General features: G+C 47.2%; 1 protein-coding gene across 2 annotated transcripts in view; it reads left to right on the top strand.

Annotated features, from left to right (window-relative positions):
• cntnap2a (contactin associated protein 2a) overlaps nucleotides 1–20954 on the top strand; it is a 369048-nt gene that overhangs the window by 139156 nt on the left and 208938 nt on the right. For both annotated transcript variants that reach the window (XM_048266216.1, XM_048266215.1), the window contains exons 2-3: nucleotides 5641–5751; nucleotides 12697–12890. In XM_048266216.1, coding sequence (XP_048122173.1) covers nucleotides 5641–5751; nucleotides 12697–12890 — 305 coding nt within the window. The remainder of the gene's footprint in view (nucleotides 1–5640; nucleotides 5752–12696; nucleotides 12891–20954) is intronic.

The following is a 20954-nucleotide window of genomic DNA, read 5'->3' as shown; positions in this document are numbered from 1 at the left end:
CCTGATGCTGACTACATGTGCCCAAACCCTCAGAACCCTGATGCTGAGAACCCAAACCCTCAGAACCCTGATGCTGAGTTCATGTGCCCAAACCCTCAGAACCCTGATGCTGAGAACCCAAACCCTCAGAACCCTGATGCTGAGTACATGTGCCCAAACCCTCAGAACCCTGATGCTGAGAACCCAAACCCTCAGAACCCTGATGCTGAGTTCATGTGCCCAAACCCTCAGAACCCTGATGCTGAGTACATGTGCCCAAACCCTCAGAACCCTGATGCTGAGAACCCAAACCCTCAGAACCCTGATGCTGAGTTCATGTGCCCAAACCCTCAGAACCCTGATGCTGAGAACCCAAACCCTCAGAACCATGATGCTGAGTTCATGTGCCCAAACCCTCAGGTTAATCTAAGTTGCCTACAAAGTACTACTGGGCAAAGAAGCATCCACACTGCAATGACTGTTACACTTAAGTATTGTGTACTGTAACCAGAGTAATTGAAAAGTAATTACAAAGTAATTACAAGGATAACTGCCGTGGCTCCAAATGCTCTTCAGGAGTAATGAACTGACCTGACTTTTGTGTTGGGGAAAAGCCATCTCAGTTTAATGCCTGTGTGGTGAGCAGGGTAAGTGCATGCTCTGAGCAGATAGGCACTGGTGCTGTCCCCAGGCAAGGTGAATGAGATGCTATGCAGAGCCAGTGCTGCAAAATGGCATCCCATTTCCGTAAAGGCCAGTCATAAAACAGGACATTTCACGAGATTTGTGGTGATTCCAATGCAGTAATCTCATTTACTGGTAATAAGTATGGGACATTTGTGGAAATTGCATCGTGGCACTGTGGCACTGTGTAGTTCAAACAAACAGATTTTTTAGGTATGTCCTTGCTCAGTCCACTTGTTTGATTTCAGGTCTTTTTTTGTGTTTCTTGTCTTTGATTTACATAGATGAGGGAGAAAGACACACACCAGAGGCAGTAAGCCTTTGCTTTTGAATCTTCTCTAGTGAACAGAAGAATGCCTTCTTGCTATTTTCTCAGGGCAGTGCTATTTGTTTAGTTAGAAATGTCACAAGGACAAGTAAATCCAGGCTATTCATTTTATTTCTCCCTGGATTGCATAGAATCACCCAGGCATGTGCTTCCTCCAACACTCTAGCTGCTACCTCAGGATTCAGGATCGCTTTATTGGACAAATGTGCAGAGTACACATGAGTCTGACTTGGTGATTCAGCACAGCATGACATGACATGGGGATAAAGGTTGTATCAGCGATAGGGGGGATACGTCACTTCTGTTGATGTTCAAACAAAACAGAGAGCTAGCTCGCTACTCCCTCCCCCTCCCTCCTGTGCAATTAAAACTCTCCTAAACACGCATCTCATTGGTTATCGGTTGAAACACTTTATTTTGCCTTTAAGTGGGCTGCCAACCCTTGTTGGTAGCAATTGTTTTTGTGTACAGATCTCGGAGCCTAGGCTGCCTACAGAGATGCGTTTTTTTGACGGCCTGCTTATGGGGCAGACAGCTAGCGGATCGTTAGGAACGATTAGATAAATGCCCACATTTATGTGTGGCCCTCTTTTGGGCCTGAAATCGCTGATACAACCTTTAACTCAGCACAGCATGACGTGTGGGGTTAACAAGTAACTGCTACACCCAGGCATTCACCCCACCAACACTGTAACTGCTACACCCAGGCATGCACCCCACCAACACTGTACTGTAGCTGCTACACCCAAGCATGCACCCCACCAGCACTGTAGCTGCTACAACCAGGCATGCACCCCACCAGCACTGTACTGTAACTGCTACACCCAGGCATGCACCCCACCAGCACTGTAGTGTAGCTGCTACACCCAGGCATGCACCCCACCAGCACTGTAGTGTAGCTGCTACACCCAGGCATGCACCCCACCAGCACTGTAATGTAGCTGCTACACCCAGGCATGCACCCCACCAGCACTGTAGTGTAGCTGCTACACCCAGGTATGCACCCCACCACCACTGCTTAGCTGCGGCATGCACCCCACCAGCACTGTAATGTAGCTGCTACACCCAGGCATGCACCCCACCAGCACTGTAATGTAGCTGCTACACCCAGGCATGCACCCCACCAGCACTGTAGTGTAGCTGCTACACCCAGGCATGCACCCCACCAGCACTGTAATGTAGCTGCTACACCCAGGCATGCACCCCACCAGCACTGTAGTGTAGCTGCTACACCCAGGCATGCACCCCACCAGCACTGTAATGTAGCTGCTACACCCAGGCATGCACCCCACCAGCACTGTAATGTAGCTGCTACACCCAGGCATGCACCCCACCAGCACTGTAGTGTAGCTGCTACACCCAGGCATGCACCCCACCAGCACTGTAATGTAGCTGCTACACCCAGGCATGCACCCCACCAGCACTGTAATGTAGCTGCTACACCCAGGCATGCACCCCACCAGCACTGTAATGTAGCTGCTACACCCAGGCATGCACCCCACCAGCACTGTAGTGTAGCTGCTACACCCAGGCATGCACCCCACCAGCACTGTAATGTAGCTGCTACACCCAGGCATGCACCCCACCAGCACTGTAATGTAGCTGCTACACCCAGGCATGCACCCCACCAGCACTGTAGTGTAGCTGCTACACCCAGGCATGCACCCCACCAGCACTGTAGTGTAGCTGCTACACCCAGGCATGCACCCCACCAGCACTGTAGTGTAGCTGCTACACCCAGGCATGCACCCCACCAGCACTGTAATGTAGCTGCTACACCCAGGCATGCACCCCACCAGCACTGTAATGTAGCTGCTACACCCAGGCATGCACCCCACCAGCACTGTAATGTAGCTGCTACACCCAGGCATGCACCCCACCAGCACTGTAATGTAGCTGCTACACCCAGGCATGCACCCCACCAGCACTGTAATGTAGCTGCTACACCCAGGCATGCACCCCACCAGCACTGTAATGTAGCTGCTACACCCAGGCATGCACCCCACCAGCACTGTAATGTAGCTGCTACACCCAGGCATGCACCCCACCAGCACTGTAATGTAGCTGCTACACCCAGGCATGCACCCCACCAGCACTGTAATGTAGCTGCTACACCCAGGCATGCACCCCACCAGCACTGTAATGTAGCTGCTACACCCAGGCATGCACCCCACCAGCACTGTAGTGTAGCTGCTACACCCAGGCATGCACCCCACCAGCACTGTAGTGTAGCTGCTACACCCAGGCATGCACCCCACCAGCACTGTAGTGTAGCTGCTACACCCAGGCATGCACCCCACCAGCACTGTAATGTAGCTGCTACACCCAGGCATGCACCCCACCAGCACTGTAGTGTAGCTGCTACACCCAGGCATGCACCCCACCAGCACTGTAATGTAGCTGCTACACCCAGGCATGCACCCCACCAGCACTGTAGTGTAGCTGCTACACCCAGGCATGCACCCCACCAGCACTGTAGTGTAGCTGCTACACCCAGGCATGCACCCCACCAGCACTGTAATGTAGCTGCTACACCCAGGCATGCACCCCACCAGCACTGTAGTGTAGCTGCTACACCCAGGCATGCACCCCACCAGCACTGTAGTGTAGCTGCTACACCCAGGCATGCACCCCACCAGCACTGTAATGTAGCTGCTACACCCAGGCATGCACCCCACCAGCACTGTAATGTAGCTGCTACACCCAGGCATGCACCCCACCAGCACTGTAATGTAGCTGCTACACCCAGGCATGCACCCCACCAGCACTGTAGTGTAGCTGCTACACCCAGGCATGCACCCCACCAGCACTGTAATGTAGCTGCTACACCCAGGCATGCACCCCACCAGCACTGTAGTGTAGCTGCTACACCCAGGCATGCACCCCACCAGCACTGTAGTGTAGCTGCTACACCCAGGCATGCACCCCACCAGCACTGTAATGTAGCTGCTACACCCAGGCATGCACCCCACCAGCACTGTAATGTAGCTGCTACACCCAGGCATGCACCCCACCAGCACTGTAGTGTAGCTGCTACACCCAGGCATGCACCCCACCAGCACTGTAATGTAGCTGCTACACCCAGGCATGCACCCCACCAGCACTGTAATGTAGCTGCTACACCCAGGCATGCACCCCACCAGCACTGTAGTGTAGCTGCTACACCCAGGCATGCACCCCACCAGCACTGTAATGTAGCTGCTACACCCAGGCATGCACCCCACCAGCACTGTAATGTAGCTGCTACACCCAGGCATGCACCCCACCAGCACTGTAGTGTAGCTGCTACACCCAGGCATGCACCCCACCAGCACTGTAATGTAGCTGCTACACCCAGGCATGCACCCCACCAGCACTGTAGTGTAGCTGCTACACCCAGGCATGCACCCCACCAGCACTGTAATGTAGCTGCTACACCCAGGCATGCACCCCACCAGCACTGTAGTGTAGCTGCTACACCCAGGCATGCACCCCACCAGCACTGTAATGTAGCTGCTACACCCAGGCATGCACCCCACCAGCACTGTAATGTAGCTGCTACACCCAGGCATGCACCCCACCAGCACTGTAATGTAGCTGCTACACCCAGGCATGCACCCCACCAGCACTGTAATGTAGCTGCTACACCCAGGCATGCACCCCACCAGCACTGTAATGTAGCTGCTACACCCAGGCATGCACCCCACCAGCACTGTAGTGTAGCTGCTACACCCAGGCATGCACCCCACCAGCACTGTAATGTAGCTGCTACACCCAGGCATGCACCCCACCAGCACTGTAATGTAGCTGCTACACCCAGGCATGCACCCCACCAGCACTGTAGTGTAGCTGCTACACCCAGGCATGCACCCCACCAGCACTGTAGTGTAGCTGCTACACCCAGGCATGCACCCCACCAGCACTGTAATGTAGCTGCTACACCCAGGCATGCACCCCACCAGCACTGTAGTGTAGCTGCTACACCCAGGCATGCACCCCACCAGCACTGTAGTGTAGCTGCTACACCCAGGCATGCACCCCACCAGCCCCTGGTACACTCCCAGCATCAATCATGTTGATTAATTCAGCCAAACATCTCAGCACACATAGATTACAATAGCCTTTCTTGAGGAATTATGGGAGGAAAATAAATAAAGAGTAGTGTCCCAGACAGCATCTGTCTAGTAATGGCTCAATCCCACGCACAGTACTGATGCATATGTCCCCATGAATTAAAAAGTCCAGTTTCACAGACACCCATGAATTGCCAACTTCAAAAATGTAGACAAATCCTTGGGCATCTGAGTAATGACTGCTGGGATCATTCATTTTAAAAGTCACATCTTCCCTGAGTTTGGCAACCATTAATATTCCTGGGTGTTAATTGAGCCTGCTGCTCCAGTCTGTCTTGCGGTGGGTGTACAGCTCTTTGGATTCAGACACTTGAGACTCCGTTTATCTCGGTTCACCAGTCCAAAAAATTATAATTCTTCTCACAGATCTGTGATCAGGGGTTAGATTCAAATGGTGAGATGTCTGGTATCTGATTTAGAGAGATGATGAATTTTGCTCTGATTGGAACTGGGTCGTTGTTGATGTTTTGCTCTGTCTGATTGGAACTGGGTCGTTGTTGATGTTTTGCTCTGTCTTCCTCTTTCCCTTGTCTGTAGAGAAGTGTGATGAGGCCTTGTCTACGCCGCTGCCCCACAACGCCTTTAGCAGCTCCTCCGTCTTCACCAGCGGCTACGCTCCTGGATACGCCAAGCTCAACAAGAGAGGAGGTAAAGGGTTTACAACTAAAGACACCAACAAAGCAGCTCACACACACACACAGAGAGAGAGAGAGTCGAGTCAAGTCAAGTCAGTTTTATTTATAAAGCGCATTTAACATGCACATAGTGCAACCCAAAGCGCTCCAAAAAACAAGACACATAACAAGACAAACGATGCCGGATGGAGAGAGAGAGAGAGAGATTAGGAGAGAGAGAGAGAGAGAGGGAGAAACAGAGACAGAAGAGAAAGAAACAGAGACAGACAGAGACAGACAGAGAGAGAGAGAGATTAGGAGAGAGAGAGAGAGAGATTAGGAGAGAGAGCTTTTCCAGCACATGGGCTGGTGTGCATGACTGGCAGGAGACAGGGGAAGCCAAGCATTGCATTACTTTCTCTCTCATTACAATACTCCAATAAACACTAAACCCCCAACTTCAATTTCACAGGTGCTCGGGCATAATACAGTTTCATGAGACCAACTTCTCTCCTCACTCTTCTGTTTGTACTACTCCACTCTGCACTTATTACTTTATTCAGATAAAGTTTTTTTCTTTTGGGGGGCGGGGGGGGGGGGGGTTGCAATCCATTGTGCAAACTGCTTCATAGGAGAGCTTCATCCAATTACTGGGAAGACAGAGTGCAGCAAGCCTTGTGCTTTAATTAATAGAGCTAAAATACTGACAACAAATGGGACTTTCATTTGTGGATGCTGATGAGATTTGCTCGTCTGGCTTCATTATGCTGTTTGGATCTCACTCAACCTTTGAACCTGCATGTCAAAGCCGACTGAATCTGAATTTCCATCTTAATTTGGTGTTTTGCAGTCAAGATTTTAAAGCATTTCTGGTTTGTTATTGTTAATTGATGTTAAGTGCATTTGCACAGCATCTGAAAAGCAATGACATACAATCATATCTGAGGATTATGCCAGTTTTACAGGTATTTTAATTAAATTCCAAAATACTTAATTTGTAATATACATAGGGTTATTTTTTTTTTCAATTACGCAATTTTCCACCGCAGTGCAAATCAGATTTAGGAAATTGTATCTCATTAAATTAAATCTGGGGAATTATTTTCCACTTGTCACCCTTTTGCTGTCAACACATGCTTGATTGACAGCTGTTTTTAGCTACATTAGCACATTGCTAGCCATCTGTCGCCTCTAACACCCCCATCTGGATATACAGTACAGTAGCCTACTGCAGCAGAGGAGTTTGGCATCTCTCTCTCTCTTAGTTTAGTATTTCTGACTCCATCTTTCAGTTGGAGTTTCACCCTTAACTTCATCCCTCCATCACTGCTGTCTTCTTTCATCACCTCACTTCATCCCTCCATCACTGCTGTCTTTTCTAACTCTCTCACTCACTGACTCTTTTTACCCCTCTCACTTGTTCTACCTACCCCCTTATCTTCAGATTTCTATTTTTACCCCTCTATCTTCTGCTTTCTCTCTCCCTCTCTTTCTTTCTCTCTCTTTTTCTCCTCCCTCCATTACTCTTTCCATTAGTGACTATCGTTTTCTCTCCTTTCCCTATCTCACCATTTGTCCTCTTCCTATCTCTATCTCTCTTTCTCTCTCTCTATCCTTCTCTCATTCTCTCTCCCTCCTTTCTCTCTCTTTCTCTCTCTCTCTCTCTCTCTCTCTCTCTCTCTCTCTTTCTCTCCCTCTCCCTCTCCCTCTCCCTCTTTCTCTCTCTCTCTCCTTCCATTGTGAGAATAATCAATGAAACATGCCCTGTGGCCCGGCCTTCATCACCAGTCACCGCTGACACTCTGCTCTTTGTCACACCACTGGGGCCACAGGTCGCCTGCGGGGGCCACTGCTCACACACACACACACACACACACACGCACACACACACACACACACACACACGCACACACACACCACACGTACACACACACACACACACACACGGATGCAGCCCCCACACCTGTCGGGCCTGACGCAAAGGTGCACGTTTGTCAAGGTGACATGATTACTCTCATCCACCTCCTCCCACGCTGCTTCTCCTTCCTTCTTTCTCCTCCCCTCTCTCTCCCCCTCTTTCCCTTTCTCCCTCTCTCTCATTTTTCTCTCACCCTCCCTCCCTTTCTTTCTCTCTCTCTATTTCTGTTTGCCTCTCTCCCTCTCTCTTACTCTTTCTCTCACTGTCCCTCCCTTTCTCTCTCTCTCTTTGTCTCTCCCTCTCTCCCTCTCATTCTTTCTCTTACTCCCCCCCTCCCTTTCTCTTTGTCTCTCCCACTCTTTCTCTCACTCTCCCTTCCTTTCTCTCTCTCTCTCTCTCTTTCTCTCTCTCTCTCTATCTCCATCTCTAGCTCCACTACCTCAGTGGTGAGGCAGATAGACAGACACGCAGAGGTGGCAGCAGCCTCCAAGTGAATCACCGCGTGATGACAGCCTCTGCTCTTAATAGCTAGGTGCCCCTCGTCTTATCAGAGCTGGGAATTGTCATTATTGCAGCCGAGGCAAATGTATGAGGCATGCTAATGATTCTTTATCGGCACAGCCACAGCGGAGGAGCTAGACCTGCCACAGACGTCACTCCGTCCTGGCAGGATAATAATGAAAAGCTCAGGGGTAATGCCAGCCACCCTCGCCACCATTTTTATTCACACAGCAATGAAATGGCAAGAATTAGATATAGATGAAGACACAGAGACATACAATTGCTCAAATATGTACACTGTATGTCGTATGGAAAAGCAATATGAGCCGTATGATTATGAATAGTAATCATATACGGCTCACTTTTATACAGTGATATTTTGGGCTGTGATATTGGAATTAGCTTGAGTCAGGTCTGGATGTGTTCCGTATACGAGAAGGGCTGTTTCCTTCTTACCCGTGGAGGCTCTGCCAGAGCCAAGCGCCGTGTGCGGCTACTGTATGCGTCGTGTGCTGTTATCATGCTCCGTGAGCTTGCCAGAGGTCTGTTGGTGTTGATAGCACCTGTCGCTACATGGACCACAGACCTCCTGGCTCGGCCCGGTTCGTTGCCAGCCCCCCGGTGCTCTGAGGATGGCATGGATCCCCGGGGGCTGTGGTGCGGGGGGTTGACGCCACCCAAACACGCTCATTATCCTCGCCCAGATGAGCTCTATCATAAAAGGCTGTCAGCGCTAATGAAAGAAGCCGGCCTCCCATATGCCACCTCCAGCTCAACACCGTCAAGTTGGCGGCTGCATTAGTTAGCCAAGCTGATGCGTGTGTGTGTGTGTGTATGTGTGTCTCTGTGAGTCTGTGTGTGTGTGTGCGTAGACACTCTGTGTTTTGTTAGTCAGCTAAATTTGCTTGGCATATGTGAGGTTGCCATGATGTGATCTCCTAATGGAGAAAAAGTCCATTTATACAGATAACTTGCTGGAAATAAAACAGGAGGCATAAAATCAATTGGAGGCCAGATTCATATTCATCTTCATAGTGATCACTGACATGCTTGTAATCAGAGTGTCTGGAGCGTTCACTGGATTCTCTTTAGTTGCTCTGTAAGTCTGAGGCTCCATCAAATCTGGATCATTTGTTGTTTTACTGTCTCTTTAGAAATCTGCTTTAGACTTGCTTATCTGATGACATCTGTTGAATACAAATACCACGTCAGGAACGAAAACAACGATTATAATAGCTTGCTCACCATCATGTGCACATTACATTAGAATAAGTCCTCTTTATTGGCCTTAATGGCTGTAAGCATCTTACCTGGCGGTCAATTGATTTGCCTACATTCCAGCAAATGCCGTAACAAAATAAAAAAAATAACAAATTTCAAAATGACAAGTGACATTTACTCATCAGCTATTCTTCAACCCAGAGTATTCAAAATTAGTTTGCTGTCTTTGGCGCAGATAATGAAGTTAGTTCCAAGAGCTGCCCGAGTACAGCCAACTATGAGAAAAACATTGTCCAGCCTGTGACTGCCTGAGAGGGACGGAGAGAGAGAGACCAAACTCCGTAGCCCCGGCTTTCAAATTCAGCGGGGCGGACCGTCTATTTAGCGCCAGCTCATCTGTGAGAGCGGGAGCCCCGGCCGTGAGCTCGCAGAGGCAGGAAAGGTCAAATCCCTCTTGAGGGGAAAGCTGTTTGTCCTGCACAGCTGGAGGGAGGCCGAGGTGTGAGAGGGGTGAGCCCTCCACTGCTCACTTTGGCAAGGAGGAGAGAGGGATGATGGGTACAGAGGGAGGGAGAGAGTGATGAGAAGAGAGATGATGGGGAGGGAGGGAGGGAGGGAGGGAGAGAGAAACGATAGAGATGGGGAGGGGAGAGGGAGAAAGTAGGGAAGAGAGGGAGGAAGAGAAGGACAGAGAAACGAGAGAACGATTGGGCAGAGGAGGAGAGGGAGAAAGTGAGAAATGTGCATAGACAAGCCAGTAGGAAGCTAATGAGTGTGTGAGAGAGAGAGAGAGAGAGAGAGAGTGAGTAGGGGAGCAGTTGAGGTGACTGAAGGTGGTGGAGGGATGGAGGGAGGGAGTGCAGACAGGCGGGTGGGCTGCCGGTGGTGGCGGGTGGCTGCTGGTGGTGTTTGGGTGGAGAGGTGTTGACGATGGGCCTGCTGTGGAGAGGGAGAGTGAGCGCTTCATCCTATAACGGGGGGAGGGGTGCGGCGGAATACCAATGTGCCCAAGCATGAGATTGGAGTGCTAATAAGCGACATGTGGCCAGTGATCCTTGCAGTTCATTTTCTTTTCTCCCTCTCTCTCTCTCTCTCTCTCTCTCTCTCTCTCTCTCTCTCTCTCTGCCTCCTCCCCAACCTCAGCCCTCCAGATACTCCTCAGGAATCTGCAGCAATTATCCCCCCCCCCCCCCACACACACACACTCTCTGTCCCCCCTTGCAGGACAGTGGAGTTTACAGTACAACCCCTCTCTGATACACACACCCAGAGAGAGAGACCCTCTTATGCACACACCCAGAGAGAGAGACCCAATTCATTTATTTAAAGTCTCATTTCCCTTTCCCCATCTAAAGTGTGGATGACTTTCAATCGTTCATGAGTTGCCTTTTCATTTCCCATCACGTTGTGCATTACATTAGAACACCAATTAGCATCCTCTGTAGTCTTCACTGACATTTACATTAGCAACGTTGCTAACTAGCACTAAATTATGTAACGTTTGACTTGTTTCCTGTTAACTTTTTTCTGCTTTTTTTTCCCTCTGCTGAGCGTTTTTGCATGCCGAGGAGCGTGTGTCCAGACTGAGGAGGAATAAAAGACTCTTTGTGCTTAGGCCAGAGAGATCTACTATTGTTTGATGCACTTGGCACCCTCATTAGTTGCTTTTGGTAGCTCCGCGCTCCTCAAGTAGTTGAAAGCATCATGTTCCCCTTTAGTCTTCTTTTTTCAGACGTCTTCCTTTGAGTCAGAGGCACAGCATACCAATGCACTTAAGGTAATTCAGCCGCTCGCGCAGGAATTATACAGTCCAGGGCCACGGCCTACTGTGTGCTAGACGTGTGGGTAATCATGGCAGGTTTCACATCATGACGTCTGGGGAAGGTGCGGGTGAAAAGTGAAATATGTCATATTGCATTCAGGGGAACAAAAATCCACTTTTTGCTTTTTGGCGGGGCTTTCGAGGGAAAGTCTCCTCTGATCTTCAGGTTAAAAGGCAGAGGGGGGAGAGCTCATGAAAGAGAGATGAACATGAAAAGAGAGAACCTGGCAGGAAGTGGGCGGAGAAGTTTCTCATTTGTTTCTCCAATTACCAGCACTGTCCAAAAGTTAACATCGTCGTCCTTTGGAGAATCCAACTCTGAGTACATTGGGGTATGCGCACGTTATTAATGATGTCTTCAGCTGTCAGTGGCTGTTAAACTCAGAGGGACTTTTCTCTAAAATAGCAGTGGTACCGTTTAACAAGCACAGCCCGAAACCGCGTCCTCTGGACTGACCCGTGGTGTGTCCGTTTTTATGCTGTCTTTAGCGCACTAATCAGGGGCTGTCTGGGATCAGATCGCACTGGAGAGTAAGACAGGGTCTGTGCTGTCATGGATCTTGCTCTGAGGTCCTGTGTGTGTGTGTGTGTGTGTGTGTGTGTCATGTCCTTCCTGTGCCCTTCCTCTTCTGGCTTGGCTTATCGTCTTTGAACATCTGCCTCTGTAGCAGGTGGCAGACGGACGAAGGCCTGTCCCTCGGCTCGACCGCTGCGTCGTCGTTTAACGTGCTGTTGTTAGCTTTCTTCTTTCTTTTTCCTTCTCCCCCACTGGGCAAACACGGCAAACGTCTGATTTGTCCCCCCTCATTTCCCTGTCCATTTTATCTCTGCTTGCCGAGCTGTTTAAGACAGAATGCGTGTCTCTCTCTAAGATAACATCGCATCATCACAACAGTCTCTTCAGGTTGAATTGAGAACTATTGACTTTTCAATGATATTCCCTGTTTATCAAGTCTGACCGACGCAAAGACTAATGACCAAATAACTGGATCAGATATTGGATTGTTCTGCTGATTCTTCCTGTCCTTATCTCTCTGCCCCCTCGGCCTACACACCTCCCATCCTGATTGGTTGTCATAGTATAGTTGTGTGACGAACTGTAAATGAACAAAACAAATCGGCCAAAGGTATTTTTATCAGCACTTAGATTTTGATTGTTTTTTTATTTTATGGCTTTCCTGCTGTATGCCAGAATGTGCATCTCCTCTGAGAAAAGCCTATTGGCACGAGTCCCTGAAAGGCTTCTTGTCAAAGGACACTCCACAGCCACTTTACAAATGGAAGCCCTAGTTTAACAGAACCCTGACTGTAAGCATGACAATGCTATTTTTCAACCATTATGCTATTTATGAGCAGTTGGCTTGGCAAGGTTGACTTTCAGTCATCACTTTCAGGAGTGTGTTGCGGTGGATATTTGTCACAGTCCTCGCTGCAGTCACCCACTATTCAAAGAAACATGAGGCACAATGTACTGGTGTTGAAGCCCTGGCGCTAACACTGTGTTCTCATTCTTCCAGGGGCCGGCGGTTGGTCCCCACTCGACAGCGATCATTACCAGTGGCTCCAGGTGGACCTCGGGATCAGGAGACAGGTGACCTCAGTGGCCACCCAGGGCAGGTACAGCAGCTCGGACTGGACCACGCGCTACAGACTCCTCTACAGCGACACAGGCCGCAACTGGAAACCATACCACCAAGATGGAAACATATGGGTGAGTCTCTCTCTCTCTCTATCTCTCTCTCTCTCTCTCTCTATCTCTCTCTATCTATCTCTCTCTCTTTTTCTCAAATCAAATCATACAACCAAGATGGAAACATATGGGTCAGTCTCTCTCTCTCTATCTATCTCTCTCTCTCTCTTTCTTTCTCAAATCAAATCATGCTTCATTGGCATGAATGAATCAAGTCATTTATGCCAGAGCATGATATGTTAATCTATCTATCTATCTATCTATCTATCTGTCTATCTATCTGTCTATCTATCTATCTATCTGTCTATCTATCTGTCTATCTATCTATCTATCTATCTGTCTATCTATCTATCTATCTATCTATCTATCTATCTATCTATCTATCTATCTGTCTATCTATCTGTCTATCTATCTGTCTGTCTATCTATCTATCTATCTATCTATCTATCTATCTATCTATCTGTCTATCTATCTATCTGTCTATCTATCTGTCTGTCTATCTATCTGTCTATCTATCTATCTATCTATCTATCTATCCTCTCTTTTACAAATAGTGGATATGATGCAGAGCTGAGATTGAATTCAAATGACGTTGTGATTATTTTCAGCTCCCTCAGTTACTGCTTGTTGCCACAAATGTAGCGATTGTGAGCGAATCAGAGGCTGTGATGGAGGTTCTGCAGCGGTGCGTAATCAGGGGCTGTGATGGAGGTTCTGCAGCGGTGCGTAATCAGGGGCTGTGATGGAGGTTCTGCAGCGGTGCGTAATCAGGGGCTGTGATGGAGGTTGTTCTGCAGTGGTGCGTAATCAGGGGCTGTGATGGAGGTTGTTCTGCAGTGGTGCGTAATCAGGGGCTGTGATGGAGGTTGTTCTGCAGTGGTGCGTAATCAGGGGCTGTGATGGAGGTTCTGCAGTGGTGCGTAATCAGGGGCTGTGATAGAGGTTGTTCTGCAGTGGTGCGTAATCAGGGGCTGTGATAGAGGTTGTTCTGCAGTGGTGCGTAATCAGGGGCTGTGATGGAGGTTGTTCTGCAGTGGTGCGTAATCAGGGGCTGTGATGGAGGTTGTTCTGCAGTGGTGCGTAATCAGGGGCTGTGATGGAGGTTGTTCTGCAGTGGTGCGTAATCAGGGGCTGTGATGGGGGTTGTTCTGCAGTGGTGCGTAATCAGGGGCTGTGATGGAGGTTGTTCTGCAGTGGTGCGTAATCAGGGGCTGTGATGGAGGTTGTTCTGCAGTGGTGCGTAATCAGGGGCTGTGATAGAGGTTGTTCTGCAGTGGTGCGTAATCATCTGCTGGGGCAGAATGGTCATTGCCACTTACTAATAAGGTGTGACATTTCGTTTCACCTTTTATTGACTCTGGCTTTCAGCAGCACGTCAGGTTTGAGACGAAAATAAACCAGATGCCAGGAGATCCAGAAATGCTTTTCTCACTGTATCAGTTACAAGACCTGTTTTTAAATACAGCAACATTCGTATGGTGCAGAAAATTGGTAATATCACAGAAAATTCCCCTGCAGAGACATATTATTATTAGTCAATATGGCAAAAGCTAACAAACCATCCCAAGTATGTGTTGAAAGAAAGGAATACATTTAATGATTCTATATGGCTTTTGCACTCTTTACATTTCACAAATGAAGTGTGTGGTTTGAGTGAAATGCTCTCATCAGATAAAACTCATTTAGCTTTGCTTCCAGCGTGTAGATCAACACAAACACACTTGCACTCTTTTTTTTGAAGCTAGGCAAAGCACTCATGCCCCGACGGATCAAAGCGCTGCTGGCCAAATGAGCTACGGAGGGAAAGAAGGCTTTCAAAAGACACTTTCTCTCTCTGGTTCATCTGTGTGTGGAGGGGTTCAAACACACTCTCTCTCTGGTGCATCTATGTGTGTGTGGGCTTCCCCACCCACTTGTTTGATTGTCATCAGGGGCCTTATTCAAACCTCCCTTAATGAACCCATGATGATGTGAGTCACAGCACGAACGCGCATGCACGCACACACACACACACACACGCACACACACACGCACACACACACACACACACTTTCTTTTCCCCCTCGAGGAGCCTAGGAGGTGGTTATGATGGCGCAGGGTAAATGAGGACTGAAGCTTTCAAGCCTCTGAAGGCAAAACTAATTCAGTTTGTAAAAAACCTCGCAGCCCTATTTCAATAAATCACACACATTTGGGTGTGTGCTTCAGCTCCGTGAAAGGAATGGGCAAGAGACCTGCAGAGGAAGGAAGGATGCTGTGGTCCCCTCCGTCCTGCAAGAGACCTGCAGAGGGAGGAAGGATGCTGTGGTCCCCTCCGTCCTGCAAGAGACCTGCAGAGGGAGGAAGGATGCTGTGGTCCCCTCCGTCCCCTGCGTCCTGCAAGGGCAAGAGACAGTTGCTCACCCCAGCAGAGGGGCTCCCTGACTGGCCCACGCGTTTCAGATAGTGCAAGCCTGGTTTCAGATAGTGCAAGCCTGGTTTCAGATAGTGCAAGCCTGGTTTCAGGGTCTGGTTTCAGATAGTGCAAGCCTGGTTAAGGCTTGTCTTGCTAAGCCAGCAACTGTGGACGGGAAAGGTTGACGGTGCAGTTAACAAAAAGCTGTCGATAGGCAAGAGATTGTGCAAGTGTGTATGCATTTTTTAAAAGGTTGCTGTTATCACTGAAACATGCATTGACATAAAGGCTTACCAAAACATACTGTACACTCATAATAAACATGCAGACATGCACAATTATATCGTCTCTCTCTCTTTCTCTCTCACACACATACACACATATACATTATATATAGGACTGTATATATATACACACACACACACACACACACACACACACACACACACACACACATATCTTGCTTTCCTAGCTGTGTGTTGCTTGCCATAGCTATGTATACTATCCTTTTCTATGGGAGCAGCATGCATCTGGAGTCTCTCAGGCAGTTGTAGTGTCTGTGCAGCCCGTCCTGATCAAACACACACACACACACACACACACACACACAGCGTCTGTGCAGCCCCTCCTGTCCCCTCTAACCGTTTGCACTGGCTGTTTCCCTCTGAGTGCCGTGTGATATGATAAATGGGGCAGTGTGTGTGTGTGTGTTTGTGTGACTCATGCCTCCTCACTCACTGCACACTGTGTATTCAGAACAGCGGTCTGCCGGATGTCAGTTTCCTTTCTCTGCTGGCCATGTCAAACTCAATCTGACGGGCACTTTTGTTGTGGCTCTCCCTCCCGTCTGTGTCACTTAAATGAGTCATTTAGCAGATTTTATGGATTATTTATAAAACACACTTAGTGTTGCTGCAGCTGGACTGGTTAAACAGGTTGCCGAATGCATATCCAGAAGGCATTTCACTACATGTTCAACAGATGAAATTCACCTTCTTAGGGAGTACCTTCAACTCTGGCTGCCATTGCAGTTCTTCTTGACATTTCAATAGAGAGAGAGAGAGAGAAGGAGAGGGAGAGAGAGAGAGAGGGAGAGACAGAGAGAGAGAGAAAGGGAGAGAGAGTGAGAGAAGGAGAGAGTGAGAGAAGGAGAGAGAGTGAGAGAAGGGGAGAGAGAGAGAGAAGGAAAGAGAGAGAAAGGGAGAGAGAGAGAGAGAGAGAGAGAGAGAATTGAATTTATAAAAACCTTTATTACAAATAGCTAAAAGACATACAAAGTCACAGTCATCTCAAAGATGAATGATTAAAAATTAAATAAATAAATAAATAGAAGACACATCTAGTTATGTATGTTAAACAGCAGGCACAGGAACGTCTAACAAGGTATTAAATTGCACTTTATCCTCTACAACCATACACAGAGCATTTTCCTGACACCATATAATCTCAAAGGTTTCAAGATCACTCATTTCCTTGTAGAAACCAAAATCAATTAAAATCCTTGATCTCACCAAGATTGCAAATACCATTAAAAGATCAGATCTTGAGTTATGCTCAACCTTATTCCTCCTGCTAACATATATAGACATCTTAGCCTGTCCAATGATAAAATTCAACAATTGACATTTGTGCCTTCGCTTCTGTACATAATTAAAACCAAAAATAAATGTTTCCATTGAAAAACTTTCATTGAAGTAAGTGAACAGTTTCCGTAAAATGGAAAATAAAGGCATCAGGCGTGTGCATTGCATAAAAGCGTGAAAAACAGTTTCCCTGTCATTGCAAAACGGGCACTCATGCCTCACATCAGAGTTCAAAACACAAACAAAAGAATTTACAGCAACTGCACCATATAAAATCCTCCATTGTAAATCCCCCACCTTTTTAATTAATGGTGACTTGTAAAAGGATCTCCAGTGTGGTTTGACATCCTGTTCTACATGTAGAACAGCACGCCAAGGTGTGTCAACTCTAGACTCCAAACACCTCCTATTCAGAGATTTTACACAAAGATTGTAAAGTGCCTTTCCAGAGGCGCGATTTGGACCCAGAAAAACAAAATCTTCAACCTTCAAAAAGACATTACAAAATCCAGAGGACACACTAAAACATGGAACAGGATCACATTCATTTAGCATAACTAAACCCCTGGCATACTGATCCAACATTGCTAGACTAGCATCTGTGAAGCGGGACCGCAATTCCAAGAGGAATTTGTTAACTACACGGATGGATCTCATTTTCATGTGTTCGGCCACTCCTTCAGCATTCTCAAAACCTGGCCCAGCTAAAGGCAGGAGGTCCTTCAAAGTGATGACCCGCGCTTTGCAAAACATCCCACTAAAAGCAGGAAAATGCTTCTCATGCATAAGATCCAAACATGAACCATATATCAATGGCTCTTGCAAAAGCCAAAAGAGAGAACTTGTATTCTGAGGTCGCCATACTTTCAAAAGACCCCATACTTTAAACGTATTGCGATAAAACACAGGGAGCTTGTTTAAGTTCATTAAGGCAGGATTCATCCAGAAGAGGGTCCTATCCAGACCCAAGCCTTCAAAAGTTCTTAGGATGGCACAAGCCACAGCCTTCCAACTGGAATTTACAGGTCCATCCAAAGTCTCTGTATGAACTGAAGACGAAAAGGCTGCTGCCCTACTCTGCAGGTGGACCAATCCTTGTCCACCCTCATCCTTGGATAAAAAAAAGCCTTGTTGGACCCAGTGTAGACCATCCCAAAAGAAATCAACCAGAATAGATTGTATTTTAGATAAAACATGTGCTGGAGGGTCTATACATGCAAGTCTGTGCCAAAGGGATGAAGCCACCAGGTTGTTAATTATTAGAACACGGCCCCTATAGGACAATTTTTAATTAAAAACTCCACTTGCCAAGGCGGCCCTCAACCTTCTCAACAATCCCCTCAAAATTCCTTAGAACAAAGTTATCGTCTCCAAGAAACACACCCAAATATTTAAACCCGCCCCCTAGACCAGGTTAACCCACCTGGGAGGCACGGTGTGCCATCAGGCCATTTTCCAGCCAACAGGGCCACACTTTTTCCCCAATTAACTCTGGCAGATGATAAACGATTAAAATCAGTAAAAACCTTTAACATGGTGTCCACATCCCTTTGGCTTTCAATCAGAATAGCTACATCATCCGCATAAGCTGATAGCCTCAAAGAGATGTTACACTCAGGAAGAGTTACACCCTTTAGTTTGGCTCTTAACTGTACTAACAGGGGCTCAAAGGCTAAGGAGTATAGCATTCCAGAGAGGGGGCATCCTTGTCTAATTCCCCTAAAAACCTTGAAAGGAGCACACAAGTCACCATTAATTTTCAGAATACTTTCATTGTCACAGTATAGAGTTCTAATTTTCTTTATAAAAACAGGATTAAAGCCAAAAGCAGTCAAGGCGGCTCCATAAATAATTATGTTCAACTCTATCAAAAGCTTTTTCCTGATCCAACAGAAACAAGGCCAAAGTCCAAATGTAAAAGTTTACCAATTTCCAAAACGTCTCTAATAAAAGAAATATTATCACAAATAAGCCTGCCCGGCACACAGTAGGTCTGGTCAGGTGCAATGACTTCCCCTAAAACTTCACTGAGTCTATTAGCAAGAACCTTAGAGAGCAGCCGATATTCCGCACATAGAACAGACACGGGTCTCCATGACCTGATATCCTTCAAATCTCCCTTCTTCGGTAACAGAGTAAGAACTGCTCTGGCGACAACTGAGTGGCAGCTGCCCTTGGCCAAGCTGTTCCTCAAAAGCGACCAGTAGGTCTCGCCTACTTCTGTCCAGAAAGACTTATAAAAGTCAACCGGCAGACCATCGATCCCCGGTGCCTTGCCACACTCCATACCATGGAGGGCCTTTTCCAACTCAGCCAGGGTAATCACCCTTCCAAGGTCGCAATTAGCTTCTCTAGATACCTTAGGAAGATTCGTCAAAAAATGACTGTCAAGGGCCTGTTTATAGGAGATTTCACTCCTATACAAAACCTTGTAGAAATCAACTGCTCTCTCACGAATTTGTTTATCGTCAGATAAGAGGGCTCCAGTTTCTGAAACCAAAGCATGTATAAGCCGTTTTTGGCCGTTTTTTTTTTCCAGATTAAAAAAGAATTTGGAAGGTGCATCCATTAATTCTGCACACTGGAAGCGAGACCTGACCAGAGCTCCTTGTGCTTTAATGCCCAGCAAGTTGGCCAAACAATTCTTTTTTATTTTCAAATTTTCCATATATAACTGATTACCTGTACTTTCAGCTAAACCTTGGAGCTCCAGTATCTCATTTTCCAACAATTTCATGCGTTGAGCTATATCTCTTGTGACACAGGAAGTATACTGCTGACACAACTGTTTTATCTGGGCCTTTCCAAAATCCCACCACTGTTGCACAGACTGAAAAGACTGCTTTGTGGATCTAAAATCCTTCCAGAAAAACTTGAAAACATCCCTAAACTTACCATCATTCAAAAGACTAGTGTTAAAGTGCCAGTATGCGCTCTTATATCTGGTGGCACTAACAAAAAAATTACAAAGCACCATACTATGATCGGAAAAACCTACTGGCAGGATGAGACAGCTTCTAAAAAAACTGAACTGATGTTTAAAGGTATAGAACCTGTCTAATCTTGCCAGAGATAATATGTTATTATTTGAGTGGACCCATGTGTACCGTTTCTGCTTTATATGAAAGTTCCTCCATAAATCAGAAAGGTCGTGGGACTTCATTATCTCAATGAGCCTTCTACGTGATGGCATATGAGGCTCTACATGATTCCTATCAATAGCTAGCTCAGTACAGTTGAAATCCCCACCAAGAAGTAAACACTCCCCAGAATCACAATTCTTTAACAGATCATCCAGGATACTTAAGAAAATCATTCTCTCCCTCCCAACCGTTGGGGCATAGACACACACAAAAACAAAAAAAGTATTTTCATATTGAGCTCTGACTCTCAAGAGTCTACCTTTAACAATTTCATCAACCTCATATGAACAGGGGATACAGCTACCTGAAAAAAGAATAGCAACACCACCACTAGTTGAGGTATTATGACTTAAGATCGATAACCCCCCAAATTCCAAAGCCCAATCAGAGCTATTGCTTGCGTCAGTATGGGTTTCCTGCGCAAAGACAACATCAATAGCTTTTTCTTTAATTGTTTCAAAAAGCATCGCCCTCTTTGTGCGGTCTCTTGCTCCATTCAAATTAAGCGAAGCAATTTGAAACCCACTCATAAGTATAAAGGAAAAAAGTGCAAAAAAGAACATATTCATTGGGAATTAACGGGGGCTGGGGTGGACTGGCTATCAGCGTTCAACAGAGCTCTAAGTTTTGTGAGAAATGTATTCAAGCGGTAGACCTCCTGCCTAGTAAAGCTACCTTCGCCATATACAGCGTTTAGTTTTAGCGATGAACTGTTCAACATCGGGAAAGTATTCATCAACTTGAACACACCTAGCATGTTTAGTCTGCTTCAGAAACGTTTTTAAGTCATCCACAGTGTACTGGCCCTGTGTAGCCGCTTTGGGGAAGACTGCACCTTAGGCTGCAATCAGAAAATCCCCCTCGCTCTCTGCATCAGTAGAATTAACATCGACAACCAGATCTTTCTTTTTTTTACCTTTCTATGAGACTCAGCTCGAGCCCTTTCCCTCTTCAGACCTTTTGG

The sequence above is a fragment of the Alosa alosa genome, chromosome 16, assembly GCF_017589495.1.
Source record: "Alosa alosa isolate M-15738 ecotype Scorff River chromosome 16, AALO_Geno_1.1, whole genome shotgun sequence".
Taxonomy (NCBI): Eukaryota; Metazoa; Chordata; class Actinopteri; order Clupeiformes; family Clupeidae; genus Alosa; species Alosa alosa.
This window is presented reverse-complemented; position numbering and strand designations above follow the sequence as displayed.